Source organism: Moschus berezovskii, chromosome X, assembly GCF_049115385.1.
Source record: "Moschus berezovskii isolate FMDL1 chromosome X, NW_MosBer_1.0, whole genome shotgun sequence".
In the NCBI taxonomy this organism is placed as follows: domain Eukaryota; kingdom Metazoa; phylum Chordata; class Mammalia; order Artiodactyla; family Moschidae; genus Moschus; species Moschus berezovskii.
This window is the reverse complement of record NC_142488.1, coordinates 56334772-56354332: the sequence shown is the minus strand read 5'-3', so window position 1 is coordinate 56354332 and position 19561 is coordinate 56334772. Positions and strand designations below refer to the sequence as shown.

At 51.1% G+C, this 19561-nt stretch overlaps 2 protein-coding genes across 3 annotated transcripts in view; one reads left to right on the top strand and one right to left on the bottom strand.

The window, feature by feature from the left end:
- Positions 1 to 19561, bottom strand: part of SYN1 (synapsin I) — a 61503-nt gene that overhangs the window by 1780 nt on the left and 40162 nt on the right. For both annotated transcript variants that reach the window (XM_055438222.2, XM_055438223.2), the window contains exons 6-12: positions 4337 to 4399; positions 3175 to 3317; positions 3002 to 3076; positions 2798 to 2900; positions 1393 to 1539; positions 932 to 1019; positions 241 to 832 (exon numbers count right to left, since the gene is read on the bottom strand). In XM_055438222.2, coding sequence (XP_055294197.2) covers positions 241 to 832; positions 932 to 1019; positions 1393 to 1539; positions 2798 to 2900; positions 3002 to 3076; positions 3175 to 3317; positions 4337 to 4399 — 1211 coding nt within the window. The remainder of the gene's footprint in view (positions 1 to 240; positions 833 to 931; positions 1020 to 1392; positions 1540 to 2797; positions 2901 to 3001; positions 3077 to 3174; positions 3318 to 4336; positions 4400 to 19561) is intronic.
- Positions 8712 to 12308, top strand: TIMP1 (TIMP metallopeptidase inhibitor 1). The gene is made up of 6 exons (XM_055438226.1): positions 8712 to 8870; positions 9719 to 9847; positions 10574 to 10653; positions 10836 to 10962; positions 11223 to 11347; positions 12035 to 12308. Exons 1-6 carry the CDS (start codon positions 8735 to 8737, stop codon positions 12203 to 12205), a joined length of 768 nt encoding a protein of 255 aa, XP_055294201.1. The 5' UTR covers positions 8712 to 8734; the 3' UTR covers positions 12206 to 12308.

The window sequence follows — 19561 nt, the reverse complement described above, 5'->3', positions numbered from 1 at the left end:
CTGGGGGGCTTTCCCAGGGCCTACAGGGAGGATTCTGAACTGAAAGGGGGGATTCTCTGGAATGGAGGGTGGGAGCCTCTGAACTGGGAAGGGTCTGGCTCAGACTGGAACCAGAGAGAGAGCTGTTAGGACTCCGTGCAGGACCGGGGTCTGAGGAGCCGGGGAGCCCAGGGCTGCCCTCCACATGCAGGAGCCCATTTTGTGAGCAGCAAGGTGAGGGCTGCTGTGGGGTCCTCTTACTTGAGCTGGGGGTGTGGGGGTCCCCCGGCAGCAGCAGTGGCAGGTGGTGGCACATCCTGGCTGGGTTTCTGGGCCAGTTGTGGCTTGGTGGGACGTCCAGCGGGGCCTGGGCCACTGGGTCGCGGCTGCTGCGTAGTGGGTGGCCCAGAGCGGGGCATGGGACCTGCCTGGCTGGCCTGGCGTGTGGGACCAGCAGGGCCTGGGGGTTTCTGGGGTGGACCCTGGCGCTGCTGACCACCCGGTGGAACCCCTGAGGCCTTCGGCAGAGCCTGACCAGAGACCGATGTCTGACGAGTAGCCTGTGGGGGGCCTGCTTGGCGCTGGGGAGATGGGGAGGCGGGTGGGCGGGTAGCTGGAGGTGCCCCAGGTCCTCCAGCCACTGGCCGGGATTGGCGGCCTTGACCCTGGGTCAGCGGTGTGGCCTGGGATGCAGGCTGCTGGGGCACTGATGTGGGACTTGGTAGACGCTGGGGCAGGGGGCTGCCAGCTGGGGGTCCAAGGCCCGAAAGGTGCTGCTGGCCCTGTGGGGTCGGGCGCTGCTGCAACGGGGGTCCCTGGCGTTGGGGGCCTGGGCCCGGCTGTGGAGGGCCGCCTGAGGGACAGAGAGAAAGTGAACATGTGAGAGCAAGCCAGTGAGAGGTAGGAGGCTGCCGGGCAGATTCGGGGCCCAGGAAGCTGGCCCCTCACTTACCCTGTGGTGGGGGTCGTTGCTGAGCTGGGGGCCCCGCGGGCTGCTGGGAGATCTGGCGGCCCAAGGGCAGGGCCCCTGGGGACGGAGTCTGCGGCAGAGGAGTGGAGCAGGAGAGGTTAAAAATAGTTAACAGCCAGTGGGGCATCAGCCAATCAGAATGACACGGGTTCCCTGTATTCTGGGTGTTGCTGCATTTGTGGCTGAGCTGAGGGATGGTAGGTTGTGGGGTGGGGTGGGGTTTATTCCCAGGGGAGGGGTCAGGAGGTACTCAGGGAAGTCAGGGTAACAACTATTTATCATTTTTTAAAATATTGGACAATTTTTAAAAGTTGGTCATTGCCACAACACATGTGTGTCCCTGTGTTACTCTTAGCCTGCTGGTTATCAGCTCTGTGACACAGCATGACCAAGGACTGGCCTGCCCGCCACTAGCCCCTGAGGGCCAGAGCCAGGGGCCTGACCTGGCTATGGGAGCCCCTGCCGGGGGAGGCATCCCGCTGCTGCTGCCGGGGCAGGGCCTGGGCCATCTTGTTGACCACGAGCTCTACGATGAGCTGCTTGTCTTCATCCTGGTGGTCACCGATGAGCGGCATGGAAGAGCCCACCACCTGGGGGAGGAGAGGGGATCCGGTGAGAGAAGCAGGAAGTGCATGGGAGGGCAAGGATGACAAAGTGCTTGAAAAGTTGGAAAAAGGCATGACTGGCAGCTGGCCAGGAAACAAACTTCGGTTTGAGAGGCACCGATTATGCAGTGTGGGAAGGCTTGTCTTTTACAAGATACCTTACAGCTTAGGACATACAAACAGGGGTGAGCAAATGAGGGCTTACCCACCGGCCAAACCTGGTCCAGCACCTGTTTCTGTACAGTCCCCTCCGCCCCCCTGCCTCCTGAGCTAAGGGTGGGTTTTATGTTTTTTAATGGTGGAGGAAAAAACCTAAAGATTTCATGTCCTGAGAAAACTATATGAAATTTAAATTTCAGTGTCCATAAAACCAAGTTTCATGGGAACATAACCCCTTTTGCTTTCTTGCCATATTGTCTGTGGCTGCTCTTGTAGAATTGAGGAGCTGCAACAGACATTATATGGCTCACAAAGCCAAAAATACACACTGTCTGGCCTCGATAGAAAAAGTTTGCCAATCCCTGCTTTATAGTTTGCTAGGTACCTTTACAAAGAACTTTGTGGTTTATGTGGTACTTTACAGTATACAAAGCTCCTTGCCCTTTACAAAGGACTAGTGCATATATGGTGTGTTTAAGCTTTAGAAAGTACTTTGCAAAGGGCACCACTGTTTACAAGATGCTTACCATTTATAAAGCGCTACCATTTACCATGCACTCTGAATTTTCAAGGTATTTTACAGTTTACGAATTGCTTTACTGTTTACTGGGGATACTGCTGCTTACAAAGAGCTTTAGAATTTTAAAAGCACTTTGCTTTTCATGAAGCAGTACCTTCTTAAGGTACTTTACAGTTACAGAATGCTTTAGTATCAGCCACCACTCTCTGTGAAGTTCTTTATAGCTTACAAAGTTCTTTGCTGTCAGCCAAGTACAAGTTCACAGAATACTTTAAAGATTACTAAGCGCTTGGTCATTCACCATGGTGTCTCAGTTCATAGAGGACATTATAATTGAACAAGTGTTTTGCTATTCACTAAAGATGTCCAAGTTTCACAGAGCAGTTTAGAATTTACTAAGAATTTTGCCACTTGCCAGGGAAATCCCAGTTCACAAGGCACTTTACAGTTTTACATATTGCCATTCATTCAGGGCTTTCTGGGCCCTAGCATGCTTCACAGAGTGTTGCTGCCCTGCATCTGCTAGTGTGTCTGTGCCCCTACCAAATTCTGGGGTGCTCCCACCTCAATGATGTGATCTCGTCCATCCTTGCCATGCAGCGCTTCCACTGCACAAATGTCCAGTCCCCCAAAAATCTCTGAGCACGTGTCCACCCACAGCTTGTACCTGCCAAAATGCAAGGCAAGGAAGCCTGTCAGTACCTGGTCTGGGCAGCCACACTTCCACTGTTTCCCCCCATCAGTCCCCACCAAGGTCAGGCCGCCCACCTGTCAGACATAGCAATCTGCTCAAGCATCGCAGAACCAGTGTTTGTTTTCCAGTTTCCTGACACTGATGTCCTCCTGGAGAACAAAAGGAGACAGGAGAGAGGCTCAGGGGGCCTGGGCTGCACAAGGCAGGGCAGGGGGACCCCTCCCCAGGCCTTGGTCTTTCCACTCACATGTAGGCCTTGTAGTTCTGCCCAATCTTCTGGATGCGTACATCGTATTTGGCATCAATGAAGGGCTCGGTGGTGGCATATGTCTTGGTCAGTGCCACGACACTTGCGATGTCCTGGAAGTCATGCTGGTTGTCCACCTTGACCTGTGGGAGTGGGGTGGGAGTCAGGGCCCGGTTAGGACAGGGAAGTAGCGGGCAGTGGGGATGCCTTGGGGCAAATGACACAGGTGAGATGAGTGCACAGAAATTCAGTGGACACCCCCAAGGCACTCAAGCATGTATTAATTCTGGGCCTCCTGGTTTTTACATGTGCATGCAGATACCTCATGGGGTGTGAGTACATACAACCCGATTTTTAGACTCGTTTACTTTAAATGAGTCAGTTTATGGTATGTGCATTATATCTCAATAAAGCTGTGAGAAAATTGTGCGTATATACAGTATATGAATATGGGCACCCAGACACAAAATCCATTGTATATACAATATATAAACAGAAGTGTGGACGCAAACATACAAATTACAAGTCTGCTTTCTATGGACACAGACAAAATCAGATGGGTGGACAGCACACAGGACCCCGAGACCCTTGAATGTAAAAGATGACATAGTATGTGTTCAACAAAGAGGCCTGCCTACATACACAGTGCTGGAAGCACTAACAAATAACGACACACAAAACTGGCTGAGTGCAGGATAGAAAATTGGGCCAACAAATGTAAGCATATGTGGAAAAATACAAATAAAGGACACACAGAATTATTTTATTCACTGAATACACAATATACTTCTACAGGCATACCTTCTTGGAGATACTGTGGATTTAGTTCTAGACCACTGCGATAAAGTGAAGGTCATAATAAAGCAAGTCACAAATTTTTTGGTTTTCCAGTGCATATAAAAGTTATATTCTGTTAAGTGCAATATGTATCTAAAAAAACAATGTACATACCTTAATTTTAAAATACTTTATTGCTAAAAGATGCTAGCCATCATCTGACAATGCAGGGTTGCCTTGACCTTCATTTTTTTTTTTAAAGTACCTGTGAAGGGTAATAAAGGGAAGTGCAATAGAACAAGGTATGCCTGTACTTACACCTGCACACTGCCGGAACATGCATCATTTACAAGCACACAGGTCCAAACCCCACCTAGGGACTTACCTTGCCCATCCCAGAGTGTGCATGCCCCATCTTCACAACCACAGGGTACGTCGTGCTGCTGAGCTGGTAGGGTGGAAAGGCAGAGTGTGGTCAGTGGTCAGGGCAGGAGGGCTGACAGCTTGGGGCAGGGGTGAGGGAAGCTTGTCCTTTGGGAGCCACACTGAGAGCCATTTTCCCACAAGAGGTGGGTCAGAGATAGCCAGCTAGCAGCTGGGGATCACACAGCACTTGGGAGCTCAGAATCCAACCCAGAGCCCTGCCTGCCTGTCCCTCCCTCCACCACCCCCGAGTCCCAGACTTCCCGCCTCTGCTTTCCTGGGCAGAGGCTTGGGTAAGGGGTGGGGGACTTTTCCGGAAAAGGGAAAGTTTATTTTTACAGGGAATGGATGGATGATAGAGAAGTGAGTATGTGCATGTGTAGGGGTGTGGTGGTGAGCATGTAGCAACTGGACCCCTCAGCCAGGCCTTGTGTGTGCGTCTCCTCCACACACATACACAACCCAGAGACACACAAACCCTCAGAACTCAGATCTACAATGCCACACCCAGAGGTTCCCACACATGCTGAGACCCAGGCAATGGAAAGACCCACCGCAACACAAGCTCTGGAGCACGCCTTGCTCTCTGGCCACACAGCCAGCCAACCAGCCCAGCAGTATACACTCAACACTTGTAGATATGCAGTCCATACTTTTGGGCACAGACGAACACACAGCCCTCCTCTCACCCAAAACCATGTAACAGAGGGACACACAACGTGAAGATTACCTGTGCAACACTGAGACACAGCCCTCAGAGGCACACGCAAGTGTGACAGGCACATACAACAGAACTGGGTACATATTCAACACTCACATACACATGCAATATTCCTAGGCATATGCACACCAAACAGAAAGACCCACCCTACATCCAGAGGTACACACACTTCTAGGCATTCACAGAAGCACTGAGACCCACAACACAGAGACACACCACCCTCTTGGACACATACAAAGTGTATCTAGGGACACATACATACAAAACATGCTTTGCCATATATACAAACAGGCATGTACACAGCCAGGGATACCCACAACCTCTTAAGTACATGAACAACACTCTGGGGTGTGTATGCGCATGCACACACACATTCAGGTATGGGGATACCTCAAGTCTCCCCTAACCCTGGGCAGGGTAGAGGGAACTGAGTTAGCTGACCCCAGCCTCACCAAACATGGATGCAGGCGCAGGGTTGTGCCCTCCCTCCGCCGTGTGATGGGCAACAGGGTAGAGAGCAGCATTCCCGGAGGGGCTGCTGGGGTGGTGGCGGTTCTCAGTTCCCGACATAGGCACAGGAAGCCCACAACGTCAGGGTGACCGATTGACCTTCAGGCCTCACCCTCCCTCCACCGCCCCCCACCTTCCTCATTTCCCAAATGAGTGGCGTCACGATGGGGTGCTGAGAAGCACCCAGTCGCTACCTTGTTGCCAGGATGCTTTAGCTAGCGTTCCAGCAAACCAGGCAGAAATGGCAGGTGATGTAACACAGGCGCACACCCAGCTTAAAGAGGTGACAGCACACCCTTAATTCCATGCGCAGCCCAGGCCTGCTTTACAGAGGCAGATACAATCCAGAAGCAACACAGAACATAGTGGGCTATCCAAGACATTCAAGCACACACCGCACACATACCGCACATCACACAGAGGTGCACACACCGCCTGAAACCACACACACAACCCTCAGAGGCAGACACAACAGGATGCTGTGTGTAAGCGCACACGCACACTCCCCCCTGGTCTTCAGGCCCCTTTTATAAACCTTGTTTTCTCTGGACCTGAGCCTGAATGCAACACTGTGTGTATGTGTGTGTGTGCCCACACATGCTGTGCCTGTAGGGATCTCTGAACACTGGGATCCCTGAGCCAGCCCTAGGTTTGAATCTTGGCTTCTCCTCTTCCTAAGGCCATGTTTAACCCCAAGCAGGTCACTTAACCCCCTCAAGTTTCCTGATCTGTACATAGGGCACAATCAGGCCCAAGCACTCAGTGTGTGGGAGGACTGTCAGGTGTCTGCACACCCAGCTGAACCCCACACCCCCCACACCCACCTCACCAGGTGGCCACACCAGCTGGACTACCCCTCCAGGAAACCCCACTGGTTTCGAGATCTGCACAATAACCCACATCCACACAACCCCTCACGTGTAGACAGTGGGCAGAACTCCGTGCTGACTCAGGTTTCAGACTCACAGAGCTGGCGTCAGAAGCAGGGTCAGCGAGGGGCTGCAGCAGGACTTTCCCTGCCCTCACTTCTCCCATTGCCCCACCACCAACTTACTCAGCCCCCGTCGCATTCACTCTCACTCCCTACTTTCACAATCAGCGTCTCCAAATTCCTGTTTATGTCTCTTCCCCCTTATCTAGTCCCCCACCACCACCACCTCCGCGCCAACCCAAAGAGTCATTTCTTCACTCTCATTCCTGGGCAGATCCCTTGACCCCTTTGTCTGTTTCCTCATCAGGATAATGAGAACATGAACAGTCTCTAACTCACAGATTTTGTGAGGAACACAACAGCTATTTCAGATAAAACATTTAGCACCGGCATGCTAAAGCCTGTGCTGGCTTTAGTATCTGGCACACAGGAAGCCTCCATCCTCAAAAAGTGTCGAGCACTATTATTATTGGTTTTAACATCCCTAGGTTCGCTGATGTTAATTGACAAGGAGGTAATCGGGACGGATGACAGAGTAGTTACAAAGATTTCAGAGCAGTGTTTGATGTGTAGTAATAGTAAGAACCGGAGAAGGCAATGGCAAGCCACTCCAGTACTCTTGCCGAGAAAATCCCATGGATGGTGGAGCCTGGTAGGCTGCAGTCCGTGGGGTCGCTAAGGGTCGGACACGACTGAGCGACTTCACTTTCACTTTCACACATTGGAGAAGGAAATGGCAACCCACTCCAGTGTTCTTGCCTGGAGAATCCCAGAGACGGGGGAGCCTGGTGGGCTTCCGTCTATGGGGTCACACAGAGTCGGACACGACTGAAGTGACTTAGCAGCAGCAGCAGCAGCAATAGTAAGAACTCCCTAGTGCTGGCAGTAGTTTCTGTTGTGGTGGTATTGGTGATGGTGATGGTTGTGCTAACCTTGCTGAGTTAATCAAGCTTAATTAGCAAGGAGGTAACAGATCTGATGACAGAATTACACGAAGGCTTCAGGGCACAGTATATAGTAAGTGCTCCGGAAGAGGCTGCTATCATCACTACCATTATCATCATTATTATTGGCCTGTCCTCCCTGAACTAACCAAGGATGTTAATTGGCCCTCAGAGCCCTTTCCCAGGACCCCAGGGAAGATCCAGGCAGCATCTGGAAGCTGGTGGACAGATTGTCTCACCCCACCCCCCACCAGGGGCATGGGAAGGTTGGGAAAGGGGGAGGGCAGGACGGGAGGGGATCTGTTTTCTACTGACTCACTGGCCTCTTTCACCACCTTTCAGCTCCCCCCACCCCAATGCTCATTCATTCACTGGCAGCTTCCCTGCTTGCCAGGACTGTGCCCTGCCTGGGTTAAAATCCTGGCACCAGTTAGCCTAGGTTCAAATTCCAGCCATGCCCTGTGGTCCTGGGAAAGTGCTTCATTTCCTTTGTGCCTCCTCTGGGAAATGGGAATAATATCAATAACCATCTCAGAGGCTTATCATGATCTTGAAGTGAGTTGTGTTAGTTGCTCAGTTGTGTCTGATTCTTTGCGACCCCATGGACTGTAGCCCACCAGGCTCCTCTGTCCATGGGATTCTCCAGGCAAGAATACTGGAGTGGGTTGCCATTTCCTTCTCCATGAAGTGAGTTGGTGCTATATAAACGCTGATTGTTTGCCTGTTTTTTTTTTTTTTTTCCTGAGAGGGGTTAAGACCCAGGCTTTGGCTCTATGACCAGAGTTCAAATCCCAGTTCTGCCACTTATTAACTGTGAGCTTGGATAAATCATTTAACCACTCTGTGCCTCAGTTTCCTCACTGTATCCTTCCTCCATTCACCTGCCCTATCTCCCTCCACCTGCCCTATCTCCCTCCACTGTTTCTACTTGTTTTCTCTCTGCCTCCCCCAACAGTAGTTGTACACCGAAGTGTTTATTGAAGGAAGGAACCATTTAGGCTTCACCCATGAAGGGTTTTGGGGTATGTGGGTATGTGATCAGTTAGATTCTGGAGACTTTAGGGAATTGCATTGTGCGGAATCCTGCCTGTAACCCTCCGCTGAGACGGCCTGGAGGGATGGTGCCTGACGTGGAGACGGGGTGGGAGGGTGGTCAGGGCGAGGCTCTGGGGGAGGGAGAGGAGAAGGATGCATCTCCTTTTCGGCAGCCCAGGGCCCGCCCCTTGGCCTCCACGGATGGTGGGCGGATGAGTAATGCATCCAGGAAGCCTGGAGGCCTGTGGTTTCCTACCGCTGCTGCTACCCCGCCCTCGCGTGGATATTTATCCTCCGCGGCTCCAGCCCTGCCGCCATCGCCGCAGACCCAGCGCCCAGAGAGGCTACAGCAGAGGTAGGCCGGGGCTTGGGCGGCCCGCGGGGCCTGGAATTGGGCTGGAGCTTTCCTGCCTGATACTCGGCTGCTTAGGCCGGCCGGCGGGTACCAGGACTCTGGGCTGGAGCTGGGGGAAAGGGCGGGGGCGGGGGGCTGGAATCGCTCTTTTCAATCCCAATACTCCCAACTCCTTTGAACCATCCCCTGCTCCCCGAAAGCCACGAGCCCCTAAAGCCACAGCTGCCAACTCCCCTAAATTCCCTCTTTGTCCCCCAGCAACCCAAAGCCCCGAAGCTCCCTCAGCCACCACAATACCCAGCCTCCCAAATTCCCAACTCCCTAAACTCAAAGCTTTCTCTGCACCCTAATTCCTCAGGCACCCCACCCTCTTAAGCCCTCAAACTCTGTCAACTCCTTAAATCCCCAAGCTCCTCCAAATTCCTCAACTTCCTTCAACTGCTCCACCTCCTCTACCACTCAGTATGCACAACCCCCAAACTCCCAACCTCCCGGCAAACTCCTCCAGCTCCCCAACCCCAAATTCTTCAGCCCCAACTCCCCAACCCTCCCACTTCAACACCCCGAAATGCTCCAACTCCCCCAGCCCCCTAAACACTGCAGCCCCATAACTCACCCACTCACCTAGTGCTCAAAGTCTAAACTGCTCAAACTCCATGACTCCTAAACTCTCCTGACTCCCTATCCCCCTAAACTCTCCTGGGTTCTCAAATCCCCTAGCCCCTTAAAATCCCCACTGTGTGTGTGTGTGTGGAGGGATGTGGTGTAGAGTGGGGTGGGAGGCCTGCCCAGGTATGTGGATCAGCCTGGCTGGGGGCTCTCTGAATCCTCCTCCCCACCCCCGACAGAACGCACCATGGCCCCCTTTGCACCCATGGCCTCTGGCATCCTGTTGCTGCTGTGGCTCACGGCACCCAGCCGAGCCTGTACCTGCGTCCCACCCCACCCACAGACGGCCTTCTGCAACTCCGAAGTTGGTGAGTGTGCCCACCTTGCCCACACATTCCTGGCTTTGGTTTCCCTCTCAGTCCAGTGGGGTGCACAAGGGTGCCTACCTCTAGAACAATTCCACTCAGTACAGTGACTCTGCTTTAGCTGCTCTGCATCCTCATGCTTTCTTGATTACTCAAGGCCCAGACCAACCTCAGAGCCCTTGTACTGGCTGCTGCAGGTATCCACATAAATGGCTGCCTTAAATGTCACCTTCTCAGAATGACCTTCCCTGACCACCCTATTCAAAACTTGAACCCCTGTCCCCTAGTACTCCTGATCCCCCTCACCCAGCTCTGAAGTTCCCTATCACACTTACTACCTTCTAACTTCCCATATACTTAATTATTTCACATGTGTTTAGTCTCTCTTCTCCTAGCTAGACTGTGAGCTCCACAAAGGGAGAGATTTCTGTGTTTTGTTCCCTGCTGTGTCCCTGACACCCAGAACAGTGCCTGGCATGGAGCAGGTGCTCTAAAATATTTGTTGTGTGAACGAACACAGGATAAATATAGGAAAAAGACTTGAAGCAGTGCTTGGCCAAGAATAGGCATTCAACATACAAATGAAGCAATTAACAAATGTATAAATCTCTAGGGTGCTGTCTGGCATCCAGCAATCCCTATTTAAGTATGTGCTTTGCTAGTATTATCGTGATTATTTGTATTGGCCCCTTGCAGTCCCTTTGACTTGATTTTTTTTTTTTTTTGCAGTCATCAGGGCCAAGTTCGTGGGGACCGCAGAAGTCAATGAGACTGCCTTATACCAGCGTTATGAGATCAAGATGACTAAGGTAACCCTTCAGTTCTTGCCCCAGCAGTTCCTAATATCTTCCTCCTCATCAGAATAAAAGCCTCTGGCCACCAGTTTGGCGGGAAAGTTAGCTGTGATCTCAGGATGCTATCTGACTTCAGGGAAGAATGTGGAGTGGGAGGACTGTGTCAGTAAAAGACTCTTCCCCTCATCCACTGACAGATGTTCAAAGGGTTCAGTGCCTTGAGGGATGCTCCTGACATCAGGTTCATCTACACCCCTGCCATGGAGAGCGTCTGCAGATACTTCCACAGGTCCCAGAACCGCAGTGAGGAGTTTCTCATAGCTGGTGAGGTCCCACCCCATCACCCTGTGCCACGCCAACTTTCCGCTGCTGCCTGGCAACTGCACAAGTGCAAGGGAAGGGAGGCTCTAAAAGAATGGTCCCCGTTGAAATGAGGAATGCCCCAATTTCAGCCTATCAGAAAGCTGGGGCTTTGCCCAGTGGGTGTCAGTGGTCCTGGGACACCAATTTGGTGCCACTCTGTCCCTGGCTCAGCCAATCAGAAGTTGCTTGTTGACATCCCCACCCCCCCACCCCCGCCATAGGACAATTGTCAAATGGGCACCTGCACATCACCACCTGCAGTTTTGTGGCTCCCTGGAACAGCATGAGTTCTGCTCAGCGCCGGGGATTCACCAAGACCTATGCTGCTGGTTGTGAAGAATGCACAGTGAGTACCTGGAGCCTGCCCACCTCCTAGAGAGCAGTCCTTGGGCTTGTCCCCAAAGCATGGCTTGTTTCTTGCTCCCTCTAGCTATTCCTTGTCCCCATGGCTGCTCCCCAAACCCTAGGGATATTCCTGATCTCTCTTGATGTTCTTGATTTGAATCTGAGACTGTTCCTCCAGATATTCTGCTTGTTCCTTTGCCCTGTGTCTGATACCTGGGGATTTGAAGTTCCCTAGACTATCTGCCTGCTTTCTGTCCCTCTCACTCACCCTTGTGACTGCTCTGCCACTCTGAGGGTTCCAGGATTGCTCCCTGATGGCCCTGGAAGTCCTCTGACCCCAGTGACTGTCTCTGAGCCCCATGTCTCCTTCTTAGGCTTGCCAGTTGTTCCCTGCTACTGCCAGCTATTCCCCGTCCAATGGGATGGGTCCCCCCAGGTGACCTGCCTGACTGCTTCCCCACCACCATTCCAGGAAACTGATCCTTCACATGGCTTGCTGTCATCTCACCAAGCCCAATGACTGTTCCCCACAATGGGAGGGACTGTTTTTGAGTCTGTACGCACGTGGGGTGACACCAGGTCTCCCTAGCAGCTCTGTGTTAACAGCTGAGGAGTGGAAAGTTCTCTGGAGGGGCAGTAGGGGCAGCAGGAGAAGCCCTCAGAGCTGTTCCTCCCTCCCCTCCTCCAGGTGTTTCCCTGCTCATCCATCCCCTGCAAACTGCAGAGCGACACTCATTGCTTGTGGACAGACCAGCTGCTCACAGGCTCTGACAAGGGGTTCCAGAGCCGCCACCTGGCCTGCCTGCCCCGGGAGCCAGGGATGTGCACCTGGCAGTCCTTGCAGCCCCGGATGGCCTGAATCTTGCCCCCAGCAGAAGCCAAAGCCTGCACAGTGTTCACCCCTGTTTCCACTCCCACCTTTCTTTCCTCAAGAGGATGAAATAAAGAACTACCACCCAGCAGGCAGTCTCCCTGTGTAGTGTCTGAGAACAAACCCATGTCACTTGATGACCTGGTGGGGGTACCCTGGGACCAATGCTGAGGGAGTGAGGGGTGTCCAATGCTTTTTATATTTTATATATAGTTTGAGGTATTGGTAATTATTCTCTACATTGGCATTAGCACTGCTGTCACGTAACCTGCCTTACCAACTATGACTTACTCAATACTCTACTCAATACTTTAAAGCTTTTACTAATTTGTAGTTCCTACTGCACTGAGCTTTCTAGTCCAGAAGTTATCCTACTGCTGCCACATGGCGGGGGCTTCCCAGGTGGCGCTAGTGGTAGAGAACCTGCCTGCTAATGCAGGAGGTGTAAGATATGCAGGTTCAATCCCTGGGTCGGGAAGATCCCCTGGAAGAGGAAATGGCAACCCACTCCAGTATTCTTGCTGGAGAATCCCATGGACAGAGGAGCCCGGCGGGCTACAGTCCACAGGGTCATGGAGTTGGGCACGACTGAAGTGACTTAGCACGCATGCATGCATACCAAATGGTGACCTCACTGGCAAATTCCCCTATTCACAAATCCCTCCAGTGGACCAGCTCATTGACAAATGCCCTATCAATCATTTGTAAACAGCTTCAAGCATTGGAGAAGGAAATGCAACCCACTCCAGTGTTCTTGCCTGGAGAATCCCAGGGATGGGGGAGCCTGGTGGGCTGCCGTCTATGGGGTCGCACAGAATCGGACACAACTGAAGTGACTTAGCAGCGGCAGCAGCAGCTCCTCACTTCAGGCGCTGTCCTGATGTCATCTAAGGAGGACGTTTTACCCCATCCAAACCTGTGGGTGTCACTGTTGCAACCTAAGGTTTTGTACCGTGAGTCTGACTTGAGTGAACAGAGAGACTTCCAGTAGGCCCAGCAGTCCCCGCTCATCAACATAACCCAGCCAGGGACTCTGAAAGAAAGGGCAGCCCTGGCCCCCCACCCACGGCCTATGGGAGATTCCTTGGAAGTGTTCATTTGGGGACAAGGAGGGAGGGGGAGAAGGTGTTATCTGAAAATCCGCAAGTTCTGCCCTTCTCCCCTCCCCCCTACTTCTGCTCCCCTCACTCTTTTGATCAACTGAAGCAGTGAAGTGCAGCTAGGGTCCAAAATCAGGACCAACCAGGTGCATAAGCCCACCCCCACCTCCACCTTCCCCTACACAGCTGTCCATTCACCAAAACTTAGGCCTCTAGATTCAAACCTCACCTTTCTGGTTCATCTTCCTCCCAAAAACCTGAGTGAGAGACCTTCCAAACACTCCCTTCCTCATGACTTCTTGCTTACACAGCTCAGCCCAGGCCCTTCTCAGTCCCTAGAACCTGCCCCTTACACTCCAAAGATCCAACTGAAGTGAGGCCCCTGGACTTTCAGGTTGGTTCAAACATTCAGTAGAACACTCAAGTGTCCTGTTGACTGGAATCTGCTTTACATAGATCTTTGTTGAAGGAAAGGCTTCCCAGGTGGCTCAGTGGTAAAGAATCTGCTTGCAATGCAGGAGACCCAGGTTCGATCCCTGAGTCGTGAAGATCCCCTGGAGGAGGAAATGGCAACCCAGTATTCTTGCCTGGAGAATCCCATGGACAGAGGACCCTGGCAGGCTATAGTCCATGGGGTCACAAAGTTGGACACAACTAAGTGACTAACACTTTTACTTTGTCGAAGGAAAAGACTTCCCAATTCCCTCCCATCAGACTACCTACTGGTGCTACCAGTAAGAACCCAGGTCTCCTCCAGGACATTCTGGGTCATCAAGTATGGCCCCCTGGATCCTCTTGGTCCATGTCCTTTTGTACTCCTGGAAGGTTCTGCCAGGGCTCAAGGTATGTCCCAGGGATGGGTGGAGTTTGAGCACCCAGTGGCTACCTGTGCAGATATTTCCAGCAACAATTTGTGTCTTAATATTTACATGTTGGTTATACCCTAGGAGGATTGAACCCTGTCCACCAAAAGGGGCAAATGGCAGCCTCTGCTGATGGGTACAAAGAAAGGACCTGGGCTCTGGTGGCCTTGTCTCTATTGACTCAGCTTCCTGCAAGAGTTTGGCAGCTTCTGACAGTTCACCAAACCCTAGTACTAGCTCCCTGCATTCTTACACTGTTTCCTGACCCCAGGGCCTGTTCTCTGCATGTGTGCATATGTGTTCAGTTGTGTCCAACTCTTTGCAACCCCATGGACTATCGCCTGCCAGGCTCCTCTGTCCATGGGATTCTCCAGGCAAGAATACTACAGTGGGTAGCCATGTTCTTCTCCCAGGATATTCCCGAACCAGAGATCGAACCCACATCTCCTGCATTGGCAGGCAGTTTCTTTACCGAGACACCTGGGAAATGCCCTGAGCTCTCCATTATTTCACCCCTGGGAGGAAGGTGAAGTAGAAAGTGGCAGTAGAAGGATAGAGCCTATTGTAGAAATGGTTCTCCTGCCAACCTGCCCACCTGCAGGTAGTGCCCTGGATCAGGACTCAATACTTCATGGGATAACTACCAGGCCCTACTGCAGCCCTTTTCACAGAGTCTCAGCATACAAGATCACCTCCCCCAGACCTCAGCAGGAGCTCCAGGCCAGATAGGTGTAGTCCTGGGGTCATTACACCCCCATCACTCTTATAGAAAATCAACTAAAGGACTTCTCTGGTGGTCCAGTGGTTAAGAGTCCACACTCCCCATGCAGGGGCCACAGGTTCAATCTCTGGTTGGGGAACTAAGAACCCGCATGCTGCACTGCAGCAAAAAAAAAAAAGAAAATCCACTAAAGTGAGTAAACTGCGTTGCCTTTCACCCCTAGCATTCCACATGTCTGTGTGTGAATCTCTGATTGGAAGAGACTCTGATGGCTGAGAAGAAGTAAGTTGGGGGGTGGCAGTCCTGTGAGGTGTGAAGCATGGGGTCCAATTCCATGGGTAGCCTGGGGGCTGGCCCTTCTCACCCAAGTCTCAGTTGTTGTTGTTCAATTGCCCAGCTGTGTCCGACTCTTTGAAACCCCATGGACTGCAGCATCTGTCCCTTGCCATCTCTGGAAGTTTGCTGAAGTTCATGTCCATTGCATCGGTGGTATCATCCAGCCATCTCATCCTCTGATGCCCTCTTCTCCTTCTGCCCTCAACCTTTCCCAGCATCTCCCTGAAAGATGGGCCTTGCAGTCCCTACCCAGAATCTTTCTGAAGTCTGTGCTAGTGTTGGAGTATGATTAATGAATGCATTCACCCACTGGGTATTTTGGGGGTATCAAAACACATGAAACTCTCATAACAATAACTTCCTGTATAATGTTACAGTAATTTAAATTTCTAGACCGGTAGTGTAGTGTAGTGATTAAGAACGTAAACACTCAAGCCGGGTCATTTGCATTCAGATCCTGCCCATTCCATGTACTAGCTCTGTGACCTTGGGGAAATTACATTATCTCTATACCTCAGTTTCCACTCCCGGCGGCGCAGACGCGACGCGAGAGACGCCGGCCCCGGCGGCGCAGACGCGACGCGAGAGACGCCGGCCCCGGCGGCGCAGACGCGACGCGAGAGACGCCGGCCCCGGCGGCGCAGACGCGACGCGAGAGACGCCGGCCCCGGCGGCGCAGACGCGACGCGAGAGACGCCGGCCCCGGCGGCGCAGACGCGACGCGAGAGACGCCGGCCCCGGCGGCGCAGACGCGACGCGAGAGACGCCGGCGCCGGCGCAACGAACCACACAAAGAGGTGCGGCCGTGAGGAGCTACCCCACGCCTGAGGCCAGGGCCGGCGGCCGAGAGGAGCTACCCCACGTCCAACAGGCGGTGGCTGCGCGGGCGCAGGAGGGCCGAGAGGAGCTACTCCACGTTCAAGGTCAGGAGGGGCGACCTTGAGGAGATACCCCTCGTCCAAGGTAAGGTACAGCAGCTGCACTTTGCTGGGGCGGCTGTGAAGAGATTTTCCACGACCAAGGTAAGAGAAACCCAAATAAGACGGTAGGTATTGCTAGGGGGTACCAGAGGGCAGACAAACTGAAATCATAATCACAGGAAACTAGCCGATCTGATCACATGGACCACAGCCGAATGTGGTCCACTGGAGAAGGGAATGGCAAACCACTTCAGTATACTTGCCTTGAGAACCCCATGAACAGTGACAAAGGGCAAAATGATAGGATAATGAATGAGGAATTCCCCAGGTGGGTAGGTGCCCAGTATGCTACTGGAGCTCAGTGGAGAAATAACTATAGAAGGAATAAAGGGATGGAGCAAAAGCAAAACCAATACCCAGTTGTGGATGTGACCAGTGATAGAAGCAAGGTCCGGTGCTGTAAAGAGCAATATTGCATAGGAACCTGGAATGTTAGGTCCATGAATCAAGGCAAATTGGAAGTGGTCAAACAGGAGATGGCAAGAGTGAACGTCGACATTCTAGGAATCAGTGAATTAAAATGGACTGGAATGGGTGAATTTAACTCAGATGACCATTATATCTACTACTGTGGGCAGGAATCCCTTAGAAGAAATGGAGTAGCCATCATGGTCAACAAAAGAGTCCGAAATGCAGTACTTGGATGCAATCTTAAAAATGACAGGATGATTTCTGTTCGTTTCCAAGGCAAACCATTCAATATTACAGTAATCCAGGCCTATGCCCCAACCAGTAATGCTGAAGAAGCTGAAGTTAATCGGTTCTATGAAGACCTACAAGACCTTTTAGAACTAACACCCAAAAAAGATGTCCTTTTCATTATAGGGGATTGGAATGCAAAAGTAGGAAGTCAAGAAACACCTGGAGTAACTGGCAAATTTGGCCTTGGAGCACGGAATGAAGCAGGGCAAAGGCTAATAGAGTTTTGTCAAGAGAATGCACTGGTCATAGCAAACACCCTCTTCCAACAACACAAGAGAAGACTCTACACATGGACATCACCAGATGGTCAACACCGAAATCAGATTGATTATATTCTTTGCAGCCAAAGATGGAGAAGCTGTATACAGTTAGCAAAAACAAGACCAGGAGCTGACTGTGGCTCAGATCATGAACTCCTTATTGCGAAGTTCAGACTTAAATTGAAGAAAGTAGGGAAAACCACTAGACCATTCAGGTATGACCTCAATCAAATCCCTTATGATTATACAGTGGAAGTGAGAAATAGATTTAAGGGACTAGATCTGATAGATAGAGTGCCTGATGAACTCTGGACGGAGGTTCGTGACATTGTACAGGAGACAGGGACCAAGACCATCCCCATGGAAAAGAAATGCAAAAGAGCGAAATGGCTGTCTGAGGAGGCCTTACAAATAGCTGTGAAAAGAAGAGAAGCGAAAAGCAAAGGAGAAAAGGAAAGATATAAGCATTTGAATGCAGAGTTCCAAAGAATAGCAAGGAGAGATAAGAAAGACTTCCTCAGTGATCAATGCAAAGAAATAGAGGAAAACAACAGAATAGGAAAAACAAGAGATCTCTTCAAGAAAATTAGAGATTCCAAGGGGACATTTCATGCAAAGATGGGCTCGATAAAGGACAGAAATGGTATGGACCTAACAGAAGCAGAAGATATTAAGAAGAGGTGGCAAGAATACACAGAAGAACTGTACAAAAAAGATCTTCACGACCAAGATAGTCACGATAACGTGATCACTGACCTAGAGCCAGACATCTTGGAATGTGAAGTCAAGTGGGCCTTAGAAAGCATCACTACTAACAAAGCTAGTGGAGGTGATGGAATTCCAGTTGAGCTATTACAAGTCTTGAAAGATGATGCTGTGAAAGTGCTGCACTCAATATGTCAGCAGATTTGGAAAACTCAGCAGTGGCCACAGGACTGGAAGAGGTCAGTCTTCATTCCAATCCCAAAGAAAGGCAATGCCAAAGAATGCTCAAACTACCGGACAATTGCCCTCACCTCACACGCTAGCAAAGTCATGCTCAAAATTCTCCAAGCCAGGCTTCAACAATATGTAAACCGTGAACTCCCAGATGTTCAAGCAGGTTTTAGAAAAGGCAGAGGCACCAGAGATCAAATTGCCAACATCCGCTGGATCATGGAGAAAGCAAGAGAGTTTCAGAAAAACATCTATTTCTGCTTCATTGACTATGCCAAAGCCTTTGACTGTGTGGATCACAATAAACTGTGGAACATTCTGAAAGAGATGGGAATCCCAGACCACCTGACCTGCCTCTTGAGAAACCTGTATGCAGGTCAGGAAGCAACAGTTAGAACTGGACATGGAACAACAGACTGGTTCCAAATAGGAAAAGGTGTACGTCAAGGTTGTATATTGTCACCTTGCTTATTTAACTTATATGCAGAGTACATCATGAGGAACGCTGGGCTGGAAGAAGCACAAGCTGGAATCAAGATTGCTGGGAGAAATATCAATAACCTCAGATATGCAGATGACACTACCCTTATGGCAGAAAGTGAAGAGGAACTCAAAAGCCTCTTGATGAAAGTGAAAGAGGAGAGTGAAAAGGTTGGTTTGAAGCTCAACATTCAGAAAACAAAGATCATGGCATCTGGTCCCATCACTTCATGGGAAATAGATGGAAAAACAGTGGAAACAGTGTCAGACTTTGTATTTTTGGGCTCCAAAATCACTGCAGATGCTGATTGCAGCCATGAAATTAAAAGACGCTTGCTCCTTGGAAGGAAAGTTATGACCAACCTTGATAGTATATTAAAAAGCAGAGACATTACTTTGCCGACCAAGGTCCGTCTAGTCAAGGCAATGGTTTTTCCCGTGGTCATGTATGGATGTGAGAGTTGGACTGTGAAGAAGGCTGATCGCCGAAGAATCGATGCTTTTGAACTGTGGTGTTGGAGAAGACTCTTGAGAGTCCCTTATACTGCAAGGAGATCCAACCAGTCCATTCTAAAGGAGATCAATCCTGGATGTTCATTGGAGGGACTGATGCTAAAGCTGAAACTGCAATACTTTGGCCACCTCATGCGACGAGTTGACTCACTGGAAAAGACTCTGATGCTGGGAAAGGTTGGGGGCGGGAGGAGAAGGGGACGACGGAGAATGAGATGGCTGGATGGCATCACCGACTCTGTGGACATGAGTTTGAGTGAACTCCGGGAGTTGGTGATGGACAGGGAGGCCTGGCGTGCTGTGATTCATGGGGTCGCGGAGAGTCGGACACGACTGAGCGACTGAACTGAACTGAAGATTGGTATAAAACGAATGCCTAACTCATAGGCATTTAACTTTACATGTAAAGTGCCTGGAACAGTGCTAGGTACATAGCACTTGTAAGAATTAATT